This window comes from Myotis brandtii, unplaced genomic scaffold, assembly GCF_000412655.1.
Source record: "Myotis brandtii unplaced genomic scaffold, ASM41265v1 scaffold520, whole genome shotgun sequence".
Lineage (NCBI taxonomy): Eukaryota > Metazoa > Chordata > Mammalia > Chiroptera > Vespertilionidae > Myotis > Myotis brandtii.
The window spans coordinates 1,008,054-1,025,640 of record NW_005369827.1 but is presented as its reverse complement, the minus strand read 5'-3'; the positions used below and the strand labels follow the sequence as shown (position 1 = coordinate 1,025,640).

Here is a 17,587-nt window from a genome sequence, read left to right as displayed (position 1 = left end):
ATTATACCATCTGCCTTCTATAGATATCTGAAATTTTCCATAATAAAAAGTAAGCCCTAGCTGGTTTGGCTCAGTGGATAGAGCGTCAGCCTGTGGACTGAGGGTCCTGGGTTCGATTCCACTCAAGGGCACATGCCCGGATTGGAGGCTCAATCCCCAGAGGGGGGCATGCAGGAGGCAGCCGATCAATGATTCTTTCTCATTACTGATGTTTCTATCTCTCTCTCCCTTCCTCTCTGAAATCAATACAAAATATATTTTTTTAAAAAAGTAAAATAAAAACTATGTGCTAGAAGCAATATTAACTTCAAAATTCCATACATTCAACTCTCAGTATATCATGAATTCTCTCAGATCCTCCTCCTCCACTGTTAGAAATAGGTGAATGTGGATCTGGGAAAAATAAAAGAGCAATTCACTTGGTTCCCGTTTCTTCAAGCCCTTTTTGGTTCCAATTCTTCTTTTCTTGCTAATTCTTTTTAATAGAGTCCCAAAGTAACTGATACATGAGTAGAACTATATGCCTGAATCAAAAAGCATATGGCAGCAGTGAAATATACAGGAAAGTAGTCAAAACAAAAGAAACAAAAAATAAGATAGGTAAGAGATGAGTACTTGAAGAAATTTTGTGAATACAGAGATAACTCTTTATGTTCAGTTATAAATGCTAGCTTCAAATACAGGCATAATAAATCTGGCCTGAAAAATATGTAGGTTCTTTTTCTTTCCTAAGAACCTTACTTTTTTTTTCTAATTTATTTCCAGATTAGTGTCTCTATAACCTTTTATATAAAGTTATTCCTTCATGAATGTCCAAAAACAATCTATTAAGAGTAGTATGAAAGCCCAGATATATAAATAATGCTGAATCCTAGAGTCCCCAATCCTATTTCTACTCCACATCCTATTAATATGCTCTGTCTTGAATTACTCTTTTTGTCCTGAATTATTATCTGATAACTTTCAATATCTAATCATATTTGGTATACATCAGAGCAACACAAAGGAGCTTTATAACTACACTGGAGGCCCTGTGCACAAGATTCGTGCACTGATAATAGGGGGCGTGGCCTGCAAGAATTGGCAGATGTGGGAGTGCGGCTCATCCCTGTCACCAGAGTGGCTGTGGACCCGCCCTTTAAGGGGCTACTCTTGCTGCGGGAGCAGCCGCTCATCCCGGTCAGCTGAATGGTGCTCCCACTGTGGAGCGCACTGACCACCAAGGGGCAGCTCCTGCATTGAGCATTTGCCCCCTGGTGGTCAGTGCATGTTATAGCAACCAGTCATTTCACCATTTGGTCGATTTACATATTAGGCTTTTATTATATAGGATTATTCATATTATAACAGGTTTCCCTACAAAACATTTATTTTTTGAATAACTTAATATTAAAATTTTATCATTTTTATATCAACTTAATCCAAAGGCATGGTAAGGGATGAGATTTTTTAAAAATATCAATAATTCTATAAATTCAAAACAACTCTTAGGGGAAAAGGCTCAAGAACTAAATTGTTCCTTTCCCACTGAGCCATTATGAAATGAGAATTAAGTAACACGTATAATACTGTAATTTTTCCATGGGTGTTCTTCTTCTCAATCTGATTACTTTTAACACTGCATAAAATAGCTGCCTCATTATTTAACAATGATTATAAACAACTTAACATTCCACAGGTAAATTTTGGCCTTAGTTATTAAATTGAGATTTTTAAAAAATCTCAAAAACTAGTGAGAGCCTGCAATAAATATTATCGAACTATTTACCCATGTTTATATATTTTTAAAAAGTAGTATATGTTTATGCCTTCGAATGATGCTTTTCCTAAACAAAGTGAATACTTCTCTGCAACAGTTTTATGATAAAAATATAATTTAAATTAATCTATCTTAAATATATACCCCAAAAACATTAAAAGTAATCTTATCAAATATTTATGTCTCATATAATGGCAGCAGTGGAAATAAGCACTTAAAAACCAACCACCAAACTTGTTTCTAATTAGCAAAGAATGTTATATTTATAACTTAATCATCTTACAAATAGTGTCTATGTCCCAATTTTTTGAATTTATCTCCCTCTCTTAAGGGTTGCCAAGAAAGTAGAGAACATTCTGCCTATCTGATTTAGTTCAGGAAGTACCTTGTTTATATGTATCAAACTACTGAAAGAACTCTAGAATGATGTTACTGCCCTATTATCTTTAAAACATCTGAACCTAAAAAAAGTAATTCAAGAATATTTATAATGTCTGCCTTCAGAAAAAAGCTAGTATAGTCATCCCTCAATATCCACAAGGGATTGGTTCCAGGACATACAAACTTCCAAAATTCGCAGATGTCCAGGTCCCTCACATAAAATGACATAGTATTTGCATATAACCTATGCATATCCTCCCATGTGCTTTAATCATCCCTAGATTACTTATAATATCTAATACAATGTAAATGTTATGTAAATAGTTGTTACAGTGTATTTATATTGTTCAGGGAATAATGACAATAAAAAAGTCTGTACATGTTCAGTATAGACACAACCACCATACACCTAACTACATAATATACATCAGCAACAATGTAACATCCTCCTCCCCCAAATATTTTCATCTGAAGTTGGTTGAATCCACAGATGTAGAACCTGGAGATATGCAGGGCCAACTGTATATCATATCATTACATACAACACATGCTATTAAGACAAGAACTTGATTTTTATAAGATAACAAAGATCTATTATCTAATGATTGTCAAAAGGACTAAATGAAAAGCTTCCATGAAAGCATCTGATTGAGGGCTGACATATAGGAGGCACTCAATGAATAATATAAAAATTTAAATATCTAAAAATGACTCATATGCACTAGAAAACAAATAAAATTTTATTATTTAAGATTTGGTAAGCTATACTAAAGACATTTTAGGGTCTTTAAAATTTTAAACAAAAACAAAAATATTCTAGTACTATATTAGATTCTTCTGAAAAATTTGAGGTAAATGTTCATTATAGGATTATAGAACCACAACATTCAAAGTAGACACAACCACCACTTCTAATATTCAGTCAACCCTGACTTATTAAAAAACAAACAAACAGAAAAGTGATGAGAAATATAGGCTTTGAAGTCAAAGGCTGAGACTGAAATCCCAGCTGTGCCACTCAGATGACTTTAGACAAGTTACTTAACTTCTCTGAGTTTAAGGTTTCTTCATCTATGAAACAGTGACAACTGTACTTACCTCATAAGATTTGTTATAAAAACTGAATGAAAAAAAGACATGTAAAACTCTAACAAGTAAAAACTCAGTAAGTGTTAATACTACAAATAGTTATATGATTTCTATTAAATATCTGAAAGCCTATTATAAGCAAGAACCTTGGTTATGCTACATAACCCAAATTTATATTCATTACTGAAGATGTGCGTAATGAAGAAATAAAAAGCTATAAAGCTTTTTTCTGTATCTTATCACCCAATTTCATGGTCTAAAGTAGCTAGAGACTTAGTCTGTGAACATAAAATTCAGCAAAGCTGCCTCTTTTTTATATATCTTGAAACAATCACTCAAAGCTTTCCTGAATAAAAAAATCAAGTATTTGTAATACAGCCTATAAGAAGACATATGAGTGAATGAAATGCTAAGTGACAAACAGGGGAGAGGAATTTAAAAAATATATAAGTATTTTTTCAGTCAGAAATTTAAGGCAAGACTTATTATAGATACCATATGAAAGGGTAACTGAAAGTCTATAGTCCATATAATTTAGAGGCTTAACTTATACTATTAAATTCTAACTTATATAACCTGCAACTCGACTCTACTGAATCTATTTTGGGAAAATAAAAAAATTAGCTAAAATTCAGTAAGAAAAATAAGTCCAGATAAGTATCTATTTTTATTATTTAAAAATTGCTGTATATCCTAAGCCAAATGAAATTACCTTCCATTTAATTTATAATATATGCTTAAGTTATTCTGATTTAATGTTTCAGACAAGTTCTAATACGCACAATATTTTGATACAGAAAAAAGTACTTGCCTTCATATGGTGTGTCTGGAGGTCCTGCTATTTCTCCTCTTAATTCTGTAAAATTCTCATCTACAAGATCTACTTTAATTTGATTTTTGCTCGTCTTAAAAATAAACAGAAAATAAATGTTAGTTATATCAGCAAGAAAAAAACCTATTATAAAGTATTATCTATAAAAATTCTGAAACCCCCTCTTTCATTAGCTTGGTTATCTGCTCTAGTAAAAATAATAGTCTGTGTTTTTCTAGGACTTAACTAGCCAGTTTTAAGAATATTTAAAACAAAAAAAATAAATATTTTTCACTTCAATGTTTTCAATGAAATAAAACTACTTCGAACAATAGTACAATGGCTATTGACTTTATAGGAATGTTCAGAGAAAAACAGCAGACATTTATATTTGCCAACTTCATGTATGTTAGGTACAAAGTGATAAATCTATTCATTTGTAGACTACACTGAGATGCTATACCCCCAGGTTACATGGGCTCTATCCATATAAATAGAAAAATCAGTGTCAATAAAAGCCATTTAGGCTATAAGCTCTCACTTGAACTAGGCACAACTCTAGATATCTAAAATATCTAAATATCTGAAATATTACACCATCCACCCAGATGGTAAACTGAAATATTATGGTAAAAGCTCTAAGCATCTAATTAACTTCCCTTCCCTTTCCATAAAAATTCCTGAAGCCTAATTGCCTCCCTAGAATTGTCTAATGCCTTCTTCAATTTGTTTTTCTGCTTAGTTTACTTCAATGGCAACAGCCTACTTTTTTTTGAGATATAATAGCAAGTTTAATGAAATTAGATTTGTATGAAAGCAAACATTCTTCTTGGCTCCTAGCTCTCTGCTTCTCTGGCCAGCCTATCTGCCCTCAAAGCCACAGCCAGTCTCTCTCTCGCGCTCTTCAGTCTCAGAGTCTGTCTCTGGGTATCTCCACGGGTAACTGGTTGCCTGCAGAGAAGCTGTAGGCCACAGAGACCTGCTCCTGGGTGGCAACTGCCTACTTTCAAAACAGATTTTTATTTTAAATTTGTATACCATCTATCTATTCTGCATATTACACTACTTCTCAAAGTACTTTATTATCAATAGTAACACTTAAATCTCTCAATCTGTTATCAGAGCTGATCAATGGTGATTCAGAAAACCCTACAGTGGGATTCACATTAATGTTCACAAGTATCTGTCTGCAAATGGGTTCTCCATTTATATTTTCTGACCTATACTAGCATCTTACTGGTCTATATTTTTAATAGTTTATCCTCCCCTTTTCTCAACTTTTAAAAATATAAAGCCTTAATATACAAGTTATGTTTTCATTTTTTTGGTTAGGATTTCATATTTTTACCTAAGTAACACAGTATTATCTACTCTTATGAAAGTAAGCCTGGCAAGATTTCAAGAATAAATTTTTGCTTTTGAACCTACCTTCTTAGTCTTGTTTCCTCTCCCCACCACAATAGAAGATACTATTTTTACTCTTTTTCTATACTAAACTGTTTTAGTACAGAATGTTAAGTACAGAAAAAAAACATACAATTTAAAACCTAAATTTTAAAAGTTTCATGACTCCTAATTAATTTTATCTTTTAATAAGAGCGTAAGATAAAAAACATTATGCATTTCAAAATTAAACATCCTAATTAGTACTGGTTTGTTTACTATCATTTTTTATACTTGAGATTAAAATATTTCATATATTCCTGAAGATAATTTTATCCCCAAATTAAAATTAATTATAAATATGCATAATGAGAAATATCTTCCTGTGCTTTAAAAAAATCATTATCACCCTGGTATTTGTAGTAGAGGATTAAGTGTACAGTTTTAGCAATTATAAAATATTTTGTCCAGTATGCACAGCAATTAATGTTAAAATAAAAACCTAAGGCATTAGACTTTCACAGACCAATTTAAGGAGCCACAAGTATAACTACAGATTTCCATTTCTCTCCTAAGATTTCTAAGTAAAACAAGAGTAATCAGATCTTGCAAATCATCAATGCTTTCAAAGTTTCTACTGCTTCCCACAATATACTTTTACCAAAAAGAAGTAAATAACCAAAAATGTGAGGATACTAAAGGATAGGATTAAAGTTTGGAGAAAGGGAGGAGAAGGTAACAAATTAGAAAAGCTGCCTTCTAGATTACCCCCAATTGTCTTGGTTAGTAAAATGGTAAACCAACATTATTAATTTTTATACCCCGTCTTTATTTTTGTCCTCATTACCCCCAAATTATAATTGAGAAAAATGGGTATTTCACTCCATGAAAAATTTACTAGATTAGCTCAAGAAAATACAACCACCATGATGAAATCTATTATAAAGAAGCATTCTATATGATCTAGAGTAGTGTCTTTATTTACCGAGAAAATGGAGAATTAAAGACAAAGATTTTTCACAGCTTAATTTTTCCATTATACAATTATCCTTTATTACTACCTCCACAGTTTAATTCAAACATCCAATTATTCCACAATCCAGAACTCCAATTCCGTGCCCCCACAAACTAATTAAAATCCCACTTAAGACTGAGCTATAAGGAAGACATGGAAAATGGCAAAAGATGACAAATAGTATTAGAAAAGGCATGACCTTTGGGGTCAGATAGATGTGAGCTGAATCCTACTTATGCCAATTACTTGTGGTATTAATTCAGGTAAGTCACTTAACTTCTCTCAATTTTATTACTGTAAAATGAGAATACATCTCTCAGAATTACGTATATGAGAATATCCTGGATAGAAGTAGGGGATGTTGTTCCTCTAACAACATTACAAAAACCCTTGCTTTCAAAGCCTTCTTTTATAAAATGTATTCACAGTTCTGTTTCAGTCTAATATGAATGTAATTTCTAAAAATAGCCGAACCGGTTTGGCTCAGTGGATAGAGCGTCGGCCTGTGGACTCAAGGGTCCCGGGTTGATTCCGGTCAGGGGCATGTACCTTGGTTGCGGGCACGTCCCCACTGGGGGGCGTGCAGGAGGCAGCTGATCGATGTTTCTCTCTCATCGATGTTTCTGGCTCTCTATCCCTCTCCCTTCTTCTCTGTAAAAAATCAATAAAATATATTTTTTTAAAAAATGTAAAAAATAAAAATAAAAATAAAATAAAATAAAAATAAACAACAGGCTCCCTTTCCTTCCTTCGCTAAAGATGAGCACCTGTTACGTGCAGGCACAGGAAAGAGTGCAGCAGTGAGGCAACCATTAGTTAAGACTTTCTAGATGGTATGACTTCATTCCAGCCTTAGAGTGAAACAGGCATGCTGGCAGTGCCCCTACAAATAGTGTCCCTTTAGGTAAGCTGCTGTTCCTTGGGTCTTCCCAGCATGATCAAAGAGTCAGGTGTCTTTAAGGGTCCTAAGCAGGGCAGGGACATTGTCAGTTCTGCACCTTACAAAGTTCACTCTGAGGCTGGAAGAGAGGCCTGTCTGATGGAGCAGGAGGACCCTACCCCACCGTTTGCCTACTATTCCGCTCTTTCTGAGACAGTCTCTATGGTGAGGCCCAGAGTTCATTCTGGAGGATCCTGCAACCTCACTCTTCTACTTTACCATTGGCCACTTCCTTCCTCTTTTCCTTTGCACCCCAATTCATTCCCTTTTACTGGCTCTAGCAAAAGTATACTTTTAAAAGATCAAGTTTGAATTGAAGGCAGAAAGCACATTCTAACCTGGCTGAGAGTCGTATGCCCCTAGGGACATGGGAGCCAACATCAGAAGGCAGTCCATCCTCCTTTTCAGAGAACTGCCTATCATTATGGAAAGATTAACAACCTAGTCCCAGAGTCACCCACCCTATGCCACTCAACCCAGCCCACACTGCCTGTAACCTATAACTATTATACCTTGCCTACTTTTCCATGCTCCTAATTGTTACTTTCCAATGTAATCTTTGTCCTTCTACACAATATAAGCAGCTGGTTTATGGGGAGGGGTAGAGCAGATTTTTGTGTATGACCAGCTGCTCTCCCATACTGCCGGCATTATTGGAATAAACACTCATATATGAAAATTTTTTTTAAAAAACAGAATGTTATTCATTTTAATGACTATAACGACCAGGGAGGCTAAATAAGTCTTTTGGATGAAAACTTGAAGAATTGTTTGGTATCAATGCACTACTTTTTTTGAGGGGACAGCTGCAAAGTTGCTTTTCTATAATTTCTTCTCCCAACTCAGCTAAACACGAAATGGGACCACTGGTAGTCCTGATTTTTATAATTTTCCCTTGTGGCTCCAATGCATTTCTAATATATAAAAGGAAAAGAAATGAATAGAAGCTATACAGCTCCTAGTAAACATTTTTTAAATAAACTATTTTATTAAGGTATACATAATGTACGCAAAATAGCACGGTGCCAGGGCAGGAGGTCATTAGTCATTGCAGCTTGTCCTGATGTCTGCCATGGCATTGCTCCACCTGGTTTTGCTGCTTTTCTGGGCCTGGAGCTGAAACACAGCTGAAGCCTACATGTCATCTCCAGGGGTTAATACTTAAGGGAGTGGTCCTGCAAGGGCCTGTTGCTAGGTACAGGGCTCTCTGCCCTGGTGACCCTCTGCATTTGGCCCTTCGTTCCTGCACTGCTGATGCCTGTGAGAAATGCTCACCTGTCCGAATGCAAATAACAGACTCAGAGACAGAAGTATGGTGAAAACAAAACTTTTAATACGTTCTCGAGAGCGGGTGTCTGGTTGTACAGGCACATATGTAGTATCGATCACAGGCTTAACCAGTCCCTCCTCCAGTTCCCATAGGCTAAGTACTATGGGTCACCGGTTTCCTCATACATCGTTTCCTCGTACATCACCTAGGTCTTATTGTCTCCCATTGGGCCATTTAAAAAAATTGGGCTGAGGCCTTTTCTAGTTGTCTCCACCTCCCCCTGTCTAGTTGAGACAGGAGCCTGGGGGTTTCCACCATGATGCTGGCTCATGTCCACAGTTCTTTGTTCTTACATCCTCTTCCCTCTTCCCTACATTCTGTTTGCCCTGGGAAAATTCAGTGACCGGTTCCATTAAAAGTTGACTGTGTTGAAGGTGGATCAGAGAGGCTTATTTCCTACAATGCTGAACTGCCTACAACTGGAAGTAAAACTTACAGGATTTAGTTATTACATACTAAAAGTGTATGATAAGGAGGAAACAAGGATCACTCTTATAGTTTTGGTTTTCAACTGGGTGGATGATAGTATAATAAACTAAGATAAGGAAATAAGAAATTGAAGGGTCAGAGTTTGGGAAAAAGGGAAAATCAAATTCAATTTTAGATATGATGAAAAGAAGTATGAAATCTATAAAAACTCCAAGGGCCAAGTAGACTGTTAAAAACACAGATCTAAAGCTCAGGCATGGGTCTGTAGCAAAGATATGATGAGCAAAACAAACAAAAAAATCAAGAGTCGAGGAACCAAGATGGCGGCGTAGCGAGTAGACCTGTGCGTGCTGCCTCCCACAACATCATTGAAACTACCAACTATAAGACAAACCACCACCATTCAGAACCATGGGGAAGTTGGCCCAGTGGGAGTTCTACAACTGGAAAGAAAGAAAGAAGCGCAGTGAGACTGAGTAGGAGCTACAGAGGCGCCAAAAACAGAGGTACACAGTCACGCGCCAGGCGGGCTGCAACTGGATGCGCGGTTTTTTTTCAATCGGAAGCGGTTACAAACCCTCGAATCCTCTGGGCTTGCTCGGGGCGGGTCTCTGAGGCCCCAGACCCCACGGGGAGAGGCGGCACGGCCTTGCAGCGGTCGGAAAGCGAGGGAAGCTCTGGCGTGCGGCTGCTCGCCAGCACTGGGGGACGCGAAATCCCGGTGTCCCGGAGAGGTGAGGGGCCTCGGAGACGCCGCCATTGCTATTTCCTCCCTCCCCCCTCGACTCCCTGAGACCCCGCCCTACTCAATTTACATTCCCATCCAGGCTGTGCCAGAGGGACAAGAGGAAACGCTTGCGCTTTTACAAACTCTCAAATCCACTGAGCTGGTTCGGGCGGGATCATGAGGCACCAGACCCTACAGGGAGAGGTGGCATGGCCTTGCAGCTGTCAGAAAGCGAGGGAAGCTCTGTCTCACAGCTGCTCGCCGGCACTGGGGGACGCGAAGCCCCGGTGTCCCAGAGAGGCGAGGGGCAGCGGAGACGCAGCCATTGCTATTTGCTCCGCCATGGCGACTCCCTGAGACCCAGCCCTAATCAATTTACATCCCCATCCAAGCTGTGCCAGGTGCACAAAAAGACCCACCTGCGCTTTTGCAGCCTAACGCAATAAACTGCAGACTTCAACTGCTCGCACCCATGGGAGACACACTCAAGAAGCAGACCTAGGAGAACCAAGATGGCGGCGTAAGGAAGAGACCTGTGTGTGCTGCCTCCCACAACGACATCGAAACTACCAACTATAAGACACACAGCTATCATACAGAACCATGGGAAAGCTGGCCCAGTAGAAGCTCTACAACTGGAAGGAAAGAAAGAAGAGCATTGAGACTGAGTAGGATGTGCAGAGACACCAAGTACAGAGCCCAACCCAACAAACTGCAGACTTCAACTCCTCGCATAGAAAGAGCATTGAGACTGAGTAGGATGTGCAGAGACACGGCTTCAGATTTCAGCTCCTCGTATCCGGGAGGGACGCAATCCGGGGGTGGAGTCGGGTTTGGGGCAGGCCGGGGCTGGGCCCGGCTGGGCCGGCGTTGTGGAACCGCTGTACCAGCAGGCGCACAAACATGCCCACTGGTTCCAGTCTCGTGTGGGATGCTGGGGGACGGCAGACGGGCAGTCTGTGTACTTGGTGGAGGGCGTGGTCTGAGCAGGAGTGCTGGATGTTCAGCCACCAGGAATGCATGGAGATTTTGTCTGGCGGGGAGCCGCCCGGCAGGGGACAGAGGGCCAAACTTCGTGTTTCCCTCGTGAGGCTGGGACGGCCCTAGTGAGGTTGGGATGGCCCCGGTGAGGTCGGGATGCCCCCAGAAAGATCGAGACGGCCCCGGTGAGGTCGAGACGGCCCCGGTGAGGTCGAAACGACCCCGGGGAGGTCGGGAAGGCCCTAGTGAGGTTGAAACAGCCCCGGTGAGGTAGGGACGGCCCCGGCGAGGTTGGGATGGCCGGTGAGGTTGAAACGGCCCCGGTGAGGTAGGGACGGCCCCGGTGAGGTTGAAATAGCCCCAGTGAGGCCGAGACGGCCCCGGTGAGGTTGGGACTGCTCCAGTGAGCTTGGGACGGATAATGGGGACCAGTATAGACTGATGAACAGGGGTAGATTCAGAGGCAGAGCAACATTGAACAGACTGTCAAACTACAGTGGGAAGCCTGAGGAGGGTTTGGGGTGGGGGAATTAAGAGATCAACTGAAGGACTTATATGCATGCATATAAGAATAACCAATAGACACAAGACACTAGGGGTTAGGGGCCAGGGGAATGTCAAGGGGGGGGGAGAAAAGGAGACATATGTAATACTCTTTGTAATACTTCAAGAAATAAAAATTATAAAAAAAAAATCAAGAGTCTGTTACCACTGGTACAAAAGGAAGAAAAATGTTTCAGGGACAGAGTAGCTAGCTAATGTTGCTGAGAAGTTAACAATGATAATAGCAGTTCATACTTACATAGCACTTTATAAGCAGCGCTCAAACTGATTTAATAACCCACTTAATCCTTGTAACAATCTTACGTGTTTCCCAACCAGTAAACAGAGATACAAAGAGGTCTACACAGATATTAGTGAAGCAAGGTTTCAAAAATGACTCACAAGCCCTAGCCTATTTGCTCAGTGGTTAGCCTACGGACTGAAGAGTCTCGGGTTCGATTCTGGTCAAGGCCACATACCTCGGTTGCAGGCTTGATCCCTGGTCCCAGTCAGGGTGTACCTCGGTTGCGGGCATATCCCCAGTAGGGGGTGTGCAGGAGGCAACTGATTGATGTTTCTCTCTCATCGATGTTTCTAACTCTCTAACCCTCTCCCTTCCTCTCTGTAAAAAAATCAATAAAATATATACTTTTTAAAAAAAAAGAATTGCGCCCAGCTGGCGTGGCTCAGTGGTTGAGCATCAACCTATGAACCAGGAGATCACGGTTCGATTCCTGGTGAGGGCACATGCCTGAATGTGGGCTCAATTTCCCATGTGGGGCATGCAGGAGGCAGCCAATCAATGATTCTCTCTCATCATTGATGTTTCTAACTCTCTCTCCCTTCCTCTCTGAAATCAATAAAAATATATATATTTTAAAAAAGATAAGAATTGCATTGGACTTCTCTTCAGAAAACATGGAAGCAAGACGAGAATGGAGAAGAATTTAGTGTTGAAAGAGCCTGGCCACGGGGGCTCAGTGGTTGAGTATTGACCTATGAACCAGGAGGTCACAGTTCAATTCCTGATCAGGACACATGCCCGGGTTGTGGGCTTGATTCCCAGTAGGGGGGGGGGTGCAGGAGGCAGCCAATCAGTATTCTCATCACTGATGTTTCTATCTCTCTCCCCCTCTCCCTTCCTCTCTCTGAAATCAATAAAAACATATTTATATAATGAAAAGACAACCTACCTAATGGGAGAAGATATTCACCAATGATACATCCAATAAGGGGTTAATAACCGAAATGTAACTCATACAACATAACACCCCCCCCAAAAAAAACAAACAAACAAAACACAAACAAACAATTCAATTAATAAATGGGCAGAGGACCTGAACTGACATTTCTTCAAAAAGAAAATACAGTGGTCAACAGACATATAAAAAGATGCTCAATGTCACTTAGCATCAGAGAAATGCAAATTAAAACCACAATGAGATATTATTACCTCACACCTGTCAAAATGGCTATCACCCTATATAATAAAAGAGAAACGTGCAAATTAATCGTCCCTCTGTTACGCTCAAGCCACACTCACAAGCCAATCAGGAGCGAGTATGCAAATTAACCAACTAAGATGGCAGTGGCCACGGAGCTGGAACAAGCAGGAGGCTTGGGTTGCCCCTGGCGATGGAGGAAGCCAAGCTTCCCGTCTGCCCTGAGTGTCCCTCTGGGGGCTGGGAGCTGACATTCCACAACCACTACTGGGTGCTCAGAACTGCTGCACGCCAAAGACGAGGTCCATTACCTTTAAGAGCACTCAGGAAGGGACCCCTCTTTTCTCTTCCTTTTAACAAGAACTTCAAGTGATTCCACACATTCCTTTTCTAAAGGCATCCTTCAGACACACTCAACGTGTTCCGAATAAGTCTAGCAGTTTCCATTACCCGGTGTATGTTTGAGCAGTCCTTGTACATAGAGAATACAAAATCATGAAGTACTGAGAAATAGAAAGAATGCCTCCAATACAAGTCTCCCTTACTGTGCTCCAAACTGAACTCAAAAGTTTGCTTTCTTTTTTTTAATATATATATCCTATATAACAAAAGAGTAATATGCAAATTGACCCTAACAGTAGAACGACTGGGAATGACTGGTCACTATGACACACACTGGCAACCATGGGGCAGACGCTCAATGCAGAAGCTGCCCCCTGGTGGTCAGTGCGCTCCCACAGGGGGACCTCTGCTCAGCCACAAGCCAGGCTGATGGCTGCCAGCACAGTGGTGGTGGCAGGAGCCTCTCCTGCCTCCTTAGCAGAGCTAAGGATGTCCGCTGGCGAGTGGACATCCCCCGAGGGCTCCCGGGCTGCCAGAGGGATGTCTGACTGCCCGCTTAGGCCCGATCCCCCAGGGAGAGAGCCTAAGCCAGCAGGTGGACATCCCCTGAAGGGTCGCAGACTGCGAGAGGGCACAGGACGGGCTGAGCCCCCCCCCTCCGAGGGCACAAATTTTTGTGCCCCGGCCTCTAGTCCTATATAATAAAAGGCAAATATGCAAACTGTCCCCTCAGGTATTCGACCGACCGAGAGTTCAACAGCTCGATATGACATGCACTGACCACCAGGGGGTGGCAGGCCCCAATTGGGCTGGAGGGAGTCAATGGAGGTGGGGGGTAAGGGGGACATATGTAATACTTTCAACAATAAAGAATTATTTTAAAAAATAAAATAAAGGCTGAATGAAAAAAATAGTAAATAAAATTACTAGGTTATCGTATTTGAACTCTTCATACTTTTATGACCAAAGTACTTTCTAGAAAGGTGGTCATAAATTATTATAGCGCTGGCACTTCATGAGGAGCCCATTTCATCATATTCTCATCATTAGTACAGTCTTTAAAAACACACACAAATAGAAAAATCAACTGTCTATCTTTTTTAGTGAGACTAGCCTATGTCTGTCCCAAGCAGCACTGCTGGAGAAAAACCCACATAACCATTCATTAATTGGTTTCTTGTTCAAGTGAAGACCATACACAAATGGAATTTAACATGGCCCTGTGTCTCTGTTCCTACTAAAGAATGATCCTTCCTCTATGCCAGGAATACCACCCCTCTGTTCTTCAAGGACTTTGCACCTTCAATTACTCCTGCTCTATCATAATTTCTCTCATCCACCAATATACAAACATACACTATTATCTACCAGAAAAAATTTCTCAAGATCACTGCGGCCATATTCTTCTCCAGCTCACCTTCTTCTCTGCTCTCCTATCAAAGCAAACATCTTTTTAAAAGTTGATGATGTCACACTCATCAGGTAGCTCAGTTGGTTGCAGTGTCATCCCAGACACCAAAAGGTCTCAAGTTCAATTCCCAGTCAGGGCACATACCTAAATTGTGGGTTTGATCCCCAGTCGGGAGGCAACCAACCAGTATCTCCACCCCCCTCTCTAAAAAATCAATAAAAACATATCCTCAGGTGAGGACTTTTAAAAAATTGATGTGTTAGAGTTGTACACTTGAAACCTGTATGGTTTAACTCATGTTACCACCAATAAACTCAATTTAAAAATGTTTATTAAAAACAGAATTGCTCTAGCCAGTTTGGCTAAGTGGATAGAGCGTTGGCCTGTGAACTGAAGGGTCCCGGGTTTGATTCCAGTCAAGGGCACATGCCCAGGTTGCAGGCTCCATCCCCGGCAGTGGGCATGCAGAAGGCAGCCAATCAATGATTCGCTCTCAAAAATTGGTTTCTATCTCTCTCTCTCCCTTCCTCTCTGAAATCAATAAAAATATATTTTAAAAAACACGCACACAAAACACACACAGAGTTGACCAGACTGTCAGTTCCTTATCTTACTTCCTCTTAACCCACTCCAATGATATTCATCTCAGAAATAAGCATCATGAACTATCTAGCTGCCTAAGAGAAAACTCTAGGTGTTTTCCCAGCTTCTTCATTTTTCCTCTGTACCACCAGCAACCTCTGGTGACTCCATGTACCTTTAAAACATCTCCCGAGTACTTCTACTTCTCTTCAGCTCCCTATTCAACCCTAAACCCAAGATTACAATCATCTCTTGCCTGGCCTCCCAAGAAAGACTCCCCAAATTATCTTTCTGAGTTCATTCCTACTCCCCACTCTCCCACTATACATGGCAAGTTGCCTACCCAATTTCCTCTCTCCTTCTTTCTTACTAACGGAACCCTGATTTAATTGGGGATCAATGTAATCAGCTAAAAGAACATTTCCTAGCCTCTCTTAAACCAAGAAGAGGTTATGACACAGACCTGGATAAAAAATAAAAACAAAAACAGGTCACTGAATGGGGTTTCTCAGAAAGCTCTTTAAAGGGAGCAAACTCAGCTGGCATGCACCTTATGCCTTTCCTTTCTGAAACTCAGACGTGTTGTCTGGACTGCTGACAGTCATTTTGAGAATTTAAGGACAAGGGTCAAACTCCTAAGAACGGTAAATTGAAAGTTAGAATAGTCTACTGACACTATAAAGCCCTTAACCAAGTAATTCAGAGATACTTCCCTCCAGACTTTTGTTTAAACCACTACTATTTTTTTTTACACCCAGCCAAACTTAACCCCTAACTCTTAAATCCTTTTTCCTTACATTTTCAGTTTCTATTCATTGTCCCCACAGCAGCCAAAGTGATCTTTTAAAAAACAATTTTTGTCCTTTGCTTTAAATCTTCAAATGGCTTCCATAGTCATTTAAAACCCAAATTTCTTCCTTTGGGCTTAGAAAATCTTATGTGATCCCGCTTATATCATCTTGCACCATTCTCCTCCCTTACTCCAGCAACAATAACCTCCTTTTGTTGATTAAACACAGCAAATTCTTTCTGACTTTAGGACCTTTACATTAACTGTTTCCTCTGACCTGGAATGATGATCTCTAGAGGCATGGCTTAATAATTCAGATCTTAATCTAAGACTGAAATCTCAGGAAAGGCCTTTTAATTTCATCTATACAATATTACTATATTTCTCAGTGTTGCATTTATCACATACTTGTCTGTCTTCTCTTGCCCCACCCATCACTACAGCTCCATACATCCCTAGGGTGCAATTACAGATAATTTTTTTCTTTAATATAGTTCCATACATTCCAAAATTCAATAATGAGCAAATGCTTATTTTTATATTCACAGAATTACTATTTATTTAACAGGAAAAAGCAATTAGATGGCCCTTCAGTCTTGACTGTATAATAGTTATAAGCTTTCTATATGCATATTAGAGTTGATATCCTAATATATGACAAAGTTAATTCCACAATTTATCCTCCCAAGTGTCAGTTTAAGGGTCATTCCCAAGGAACTTTTTCCGAGGTTAGGTTTCCCCACCCCAACAGTTCTCCTTATTTAAACTCAACAAACACACATATAATTAACTAGAGGCCCGGTGCACGAATTCATATTGGGGGGGGCGGGGGTTGGTCCCTCAGCCCAGCCTGCACCGTCTCCAATCTGAGACTCCTCAGGGGATGTCTGACTGCCGGTTTAGTCCCAATCCGGGACCGCTGGCTCCTAACCGCTCGCCTGTTTGCCTGCCTGATAGACCCTAACCACCTCTGCCTGCCAGCCTGATGCCCCTAACTGCCCTCCCCTGCTGGCCTGATCACCCCTAAAAGCCACCGCCCTGCTGTATGGGTCTTGGGTGTGGGTATCTAGCTCCCTCTTCCCTCCTGTCAGAGTCTGGGGTGCACCATGGGATGCAGAGTCAAGTCCCCATCCACCCATGTGCGCCTCAAAATCACGCGAGACCCAGACCCGGCCGGCCCCACCCATCAAGCCCCGCCGACGCATCACGACCCTGGCCGGCACCAGGCGGGGACGCAGCCTCCTGCTGATCAGTCGTTACAGCATGAGGGTGTGACGACCATTTGCATATTATATGCCTTTTATTATTATAGACTAGTGGCCCGGTCCACCAAATTCGTGCATGGGGGAGGAGGAGGTTCCTCAGCCTGGCCTGCACCCTCTCCAATCTGGGATCCCTCTTGCAATCCAGAACCAATGGCTCCTAAGTGCTCACCTGTCTGCCTGCCTGATGCCCCTAACTGTTCCCTTCTGGCCTGATCCCCCTAACTGGCTATCTAGACTCCCCTCCTGGCCTAAACCCCCTGCCTATGTGCTCTCCCTTCCTCTCCGCGCCTTCAGACCCCAGCGCAAGAGTGCTGAGAGCTCTCCGCCGAGGTCCCGCCCCCGTCCTGACACCCCTCCTCCAGGCCGG

General features: G+C 41.0%; 1 protein-coding gene across 5 annotated transcripts in view; it reads right to left on the bottom strand.

The window, feature by feature from the left end:
• Positions 1-17,587, bottom strand: part of UBE2K (ubiquitin-conjugating enzyme E2K) — a 58,022-nt gene that overhangs the window by 25,938 nt on the left and 14,497 nt on the right. For 2 of the 5 annotated variants that reach the window (XM_005877449.2, XM_014548681.1), the window contains exon 2: positions 4,041-4,134. The exons of 1 other annotated variant lie outside the window; for it this stretch is intronic. In XM_005877449.2, coding sequence (XP_005877511.1) covers positions 4,041-4,134 — 94 coding nt within the window. Of the gene's footprint in view, positions 1-4,040; positions 4,135-6,484; positions 6,579-8,715; positions 9,027-17,587 lie in introns of those variants that run through there. 2 more of the 5 variants (XM_014548682.1, XM_014548684.1) reach the window with 2 other exon arrangements.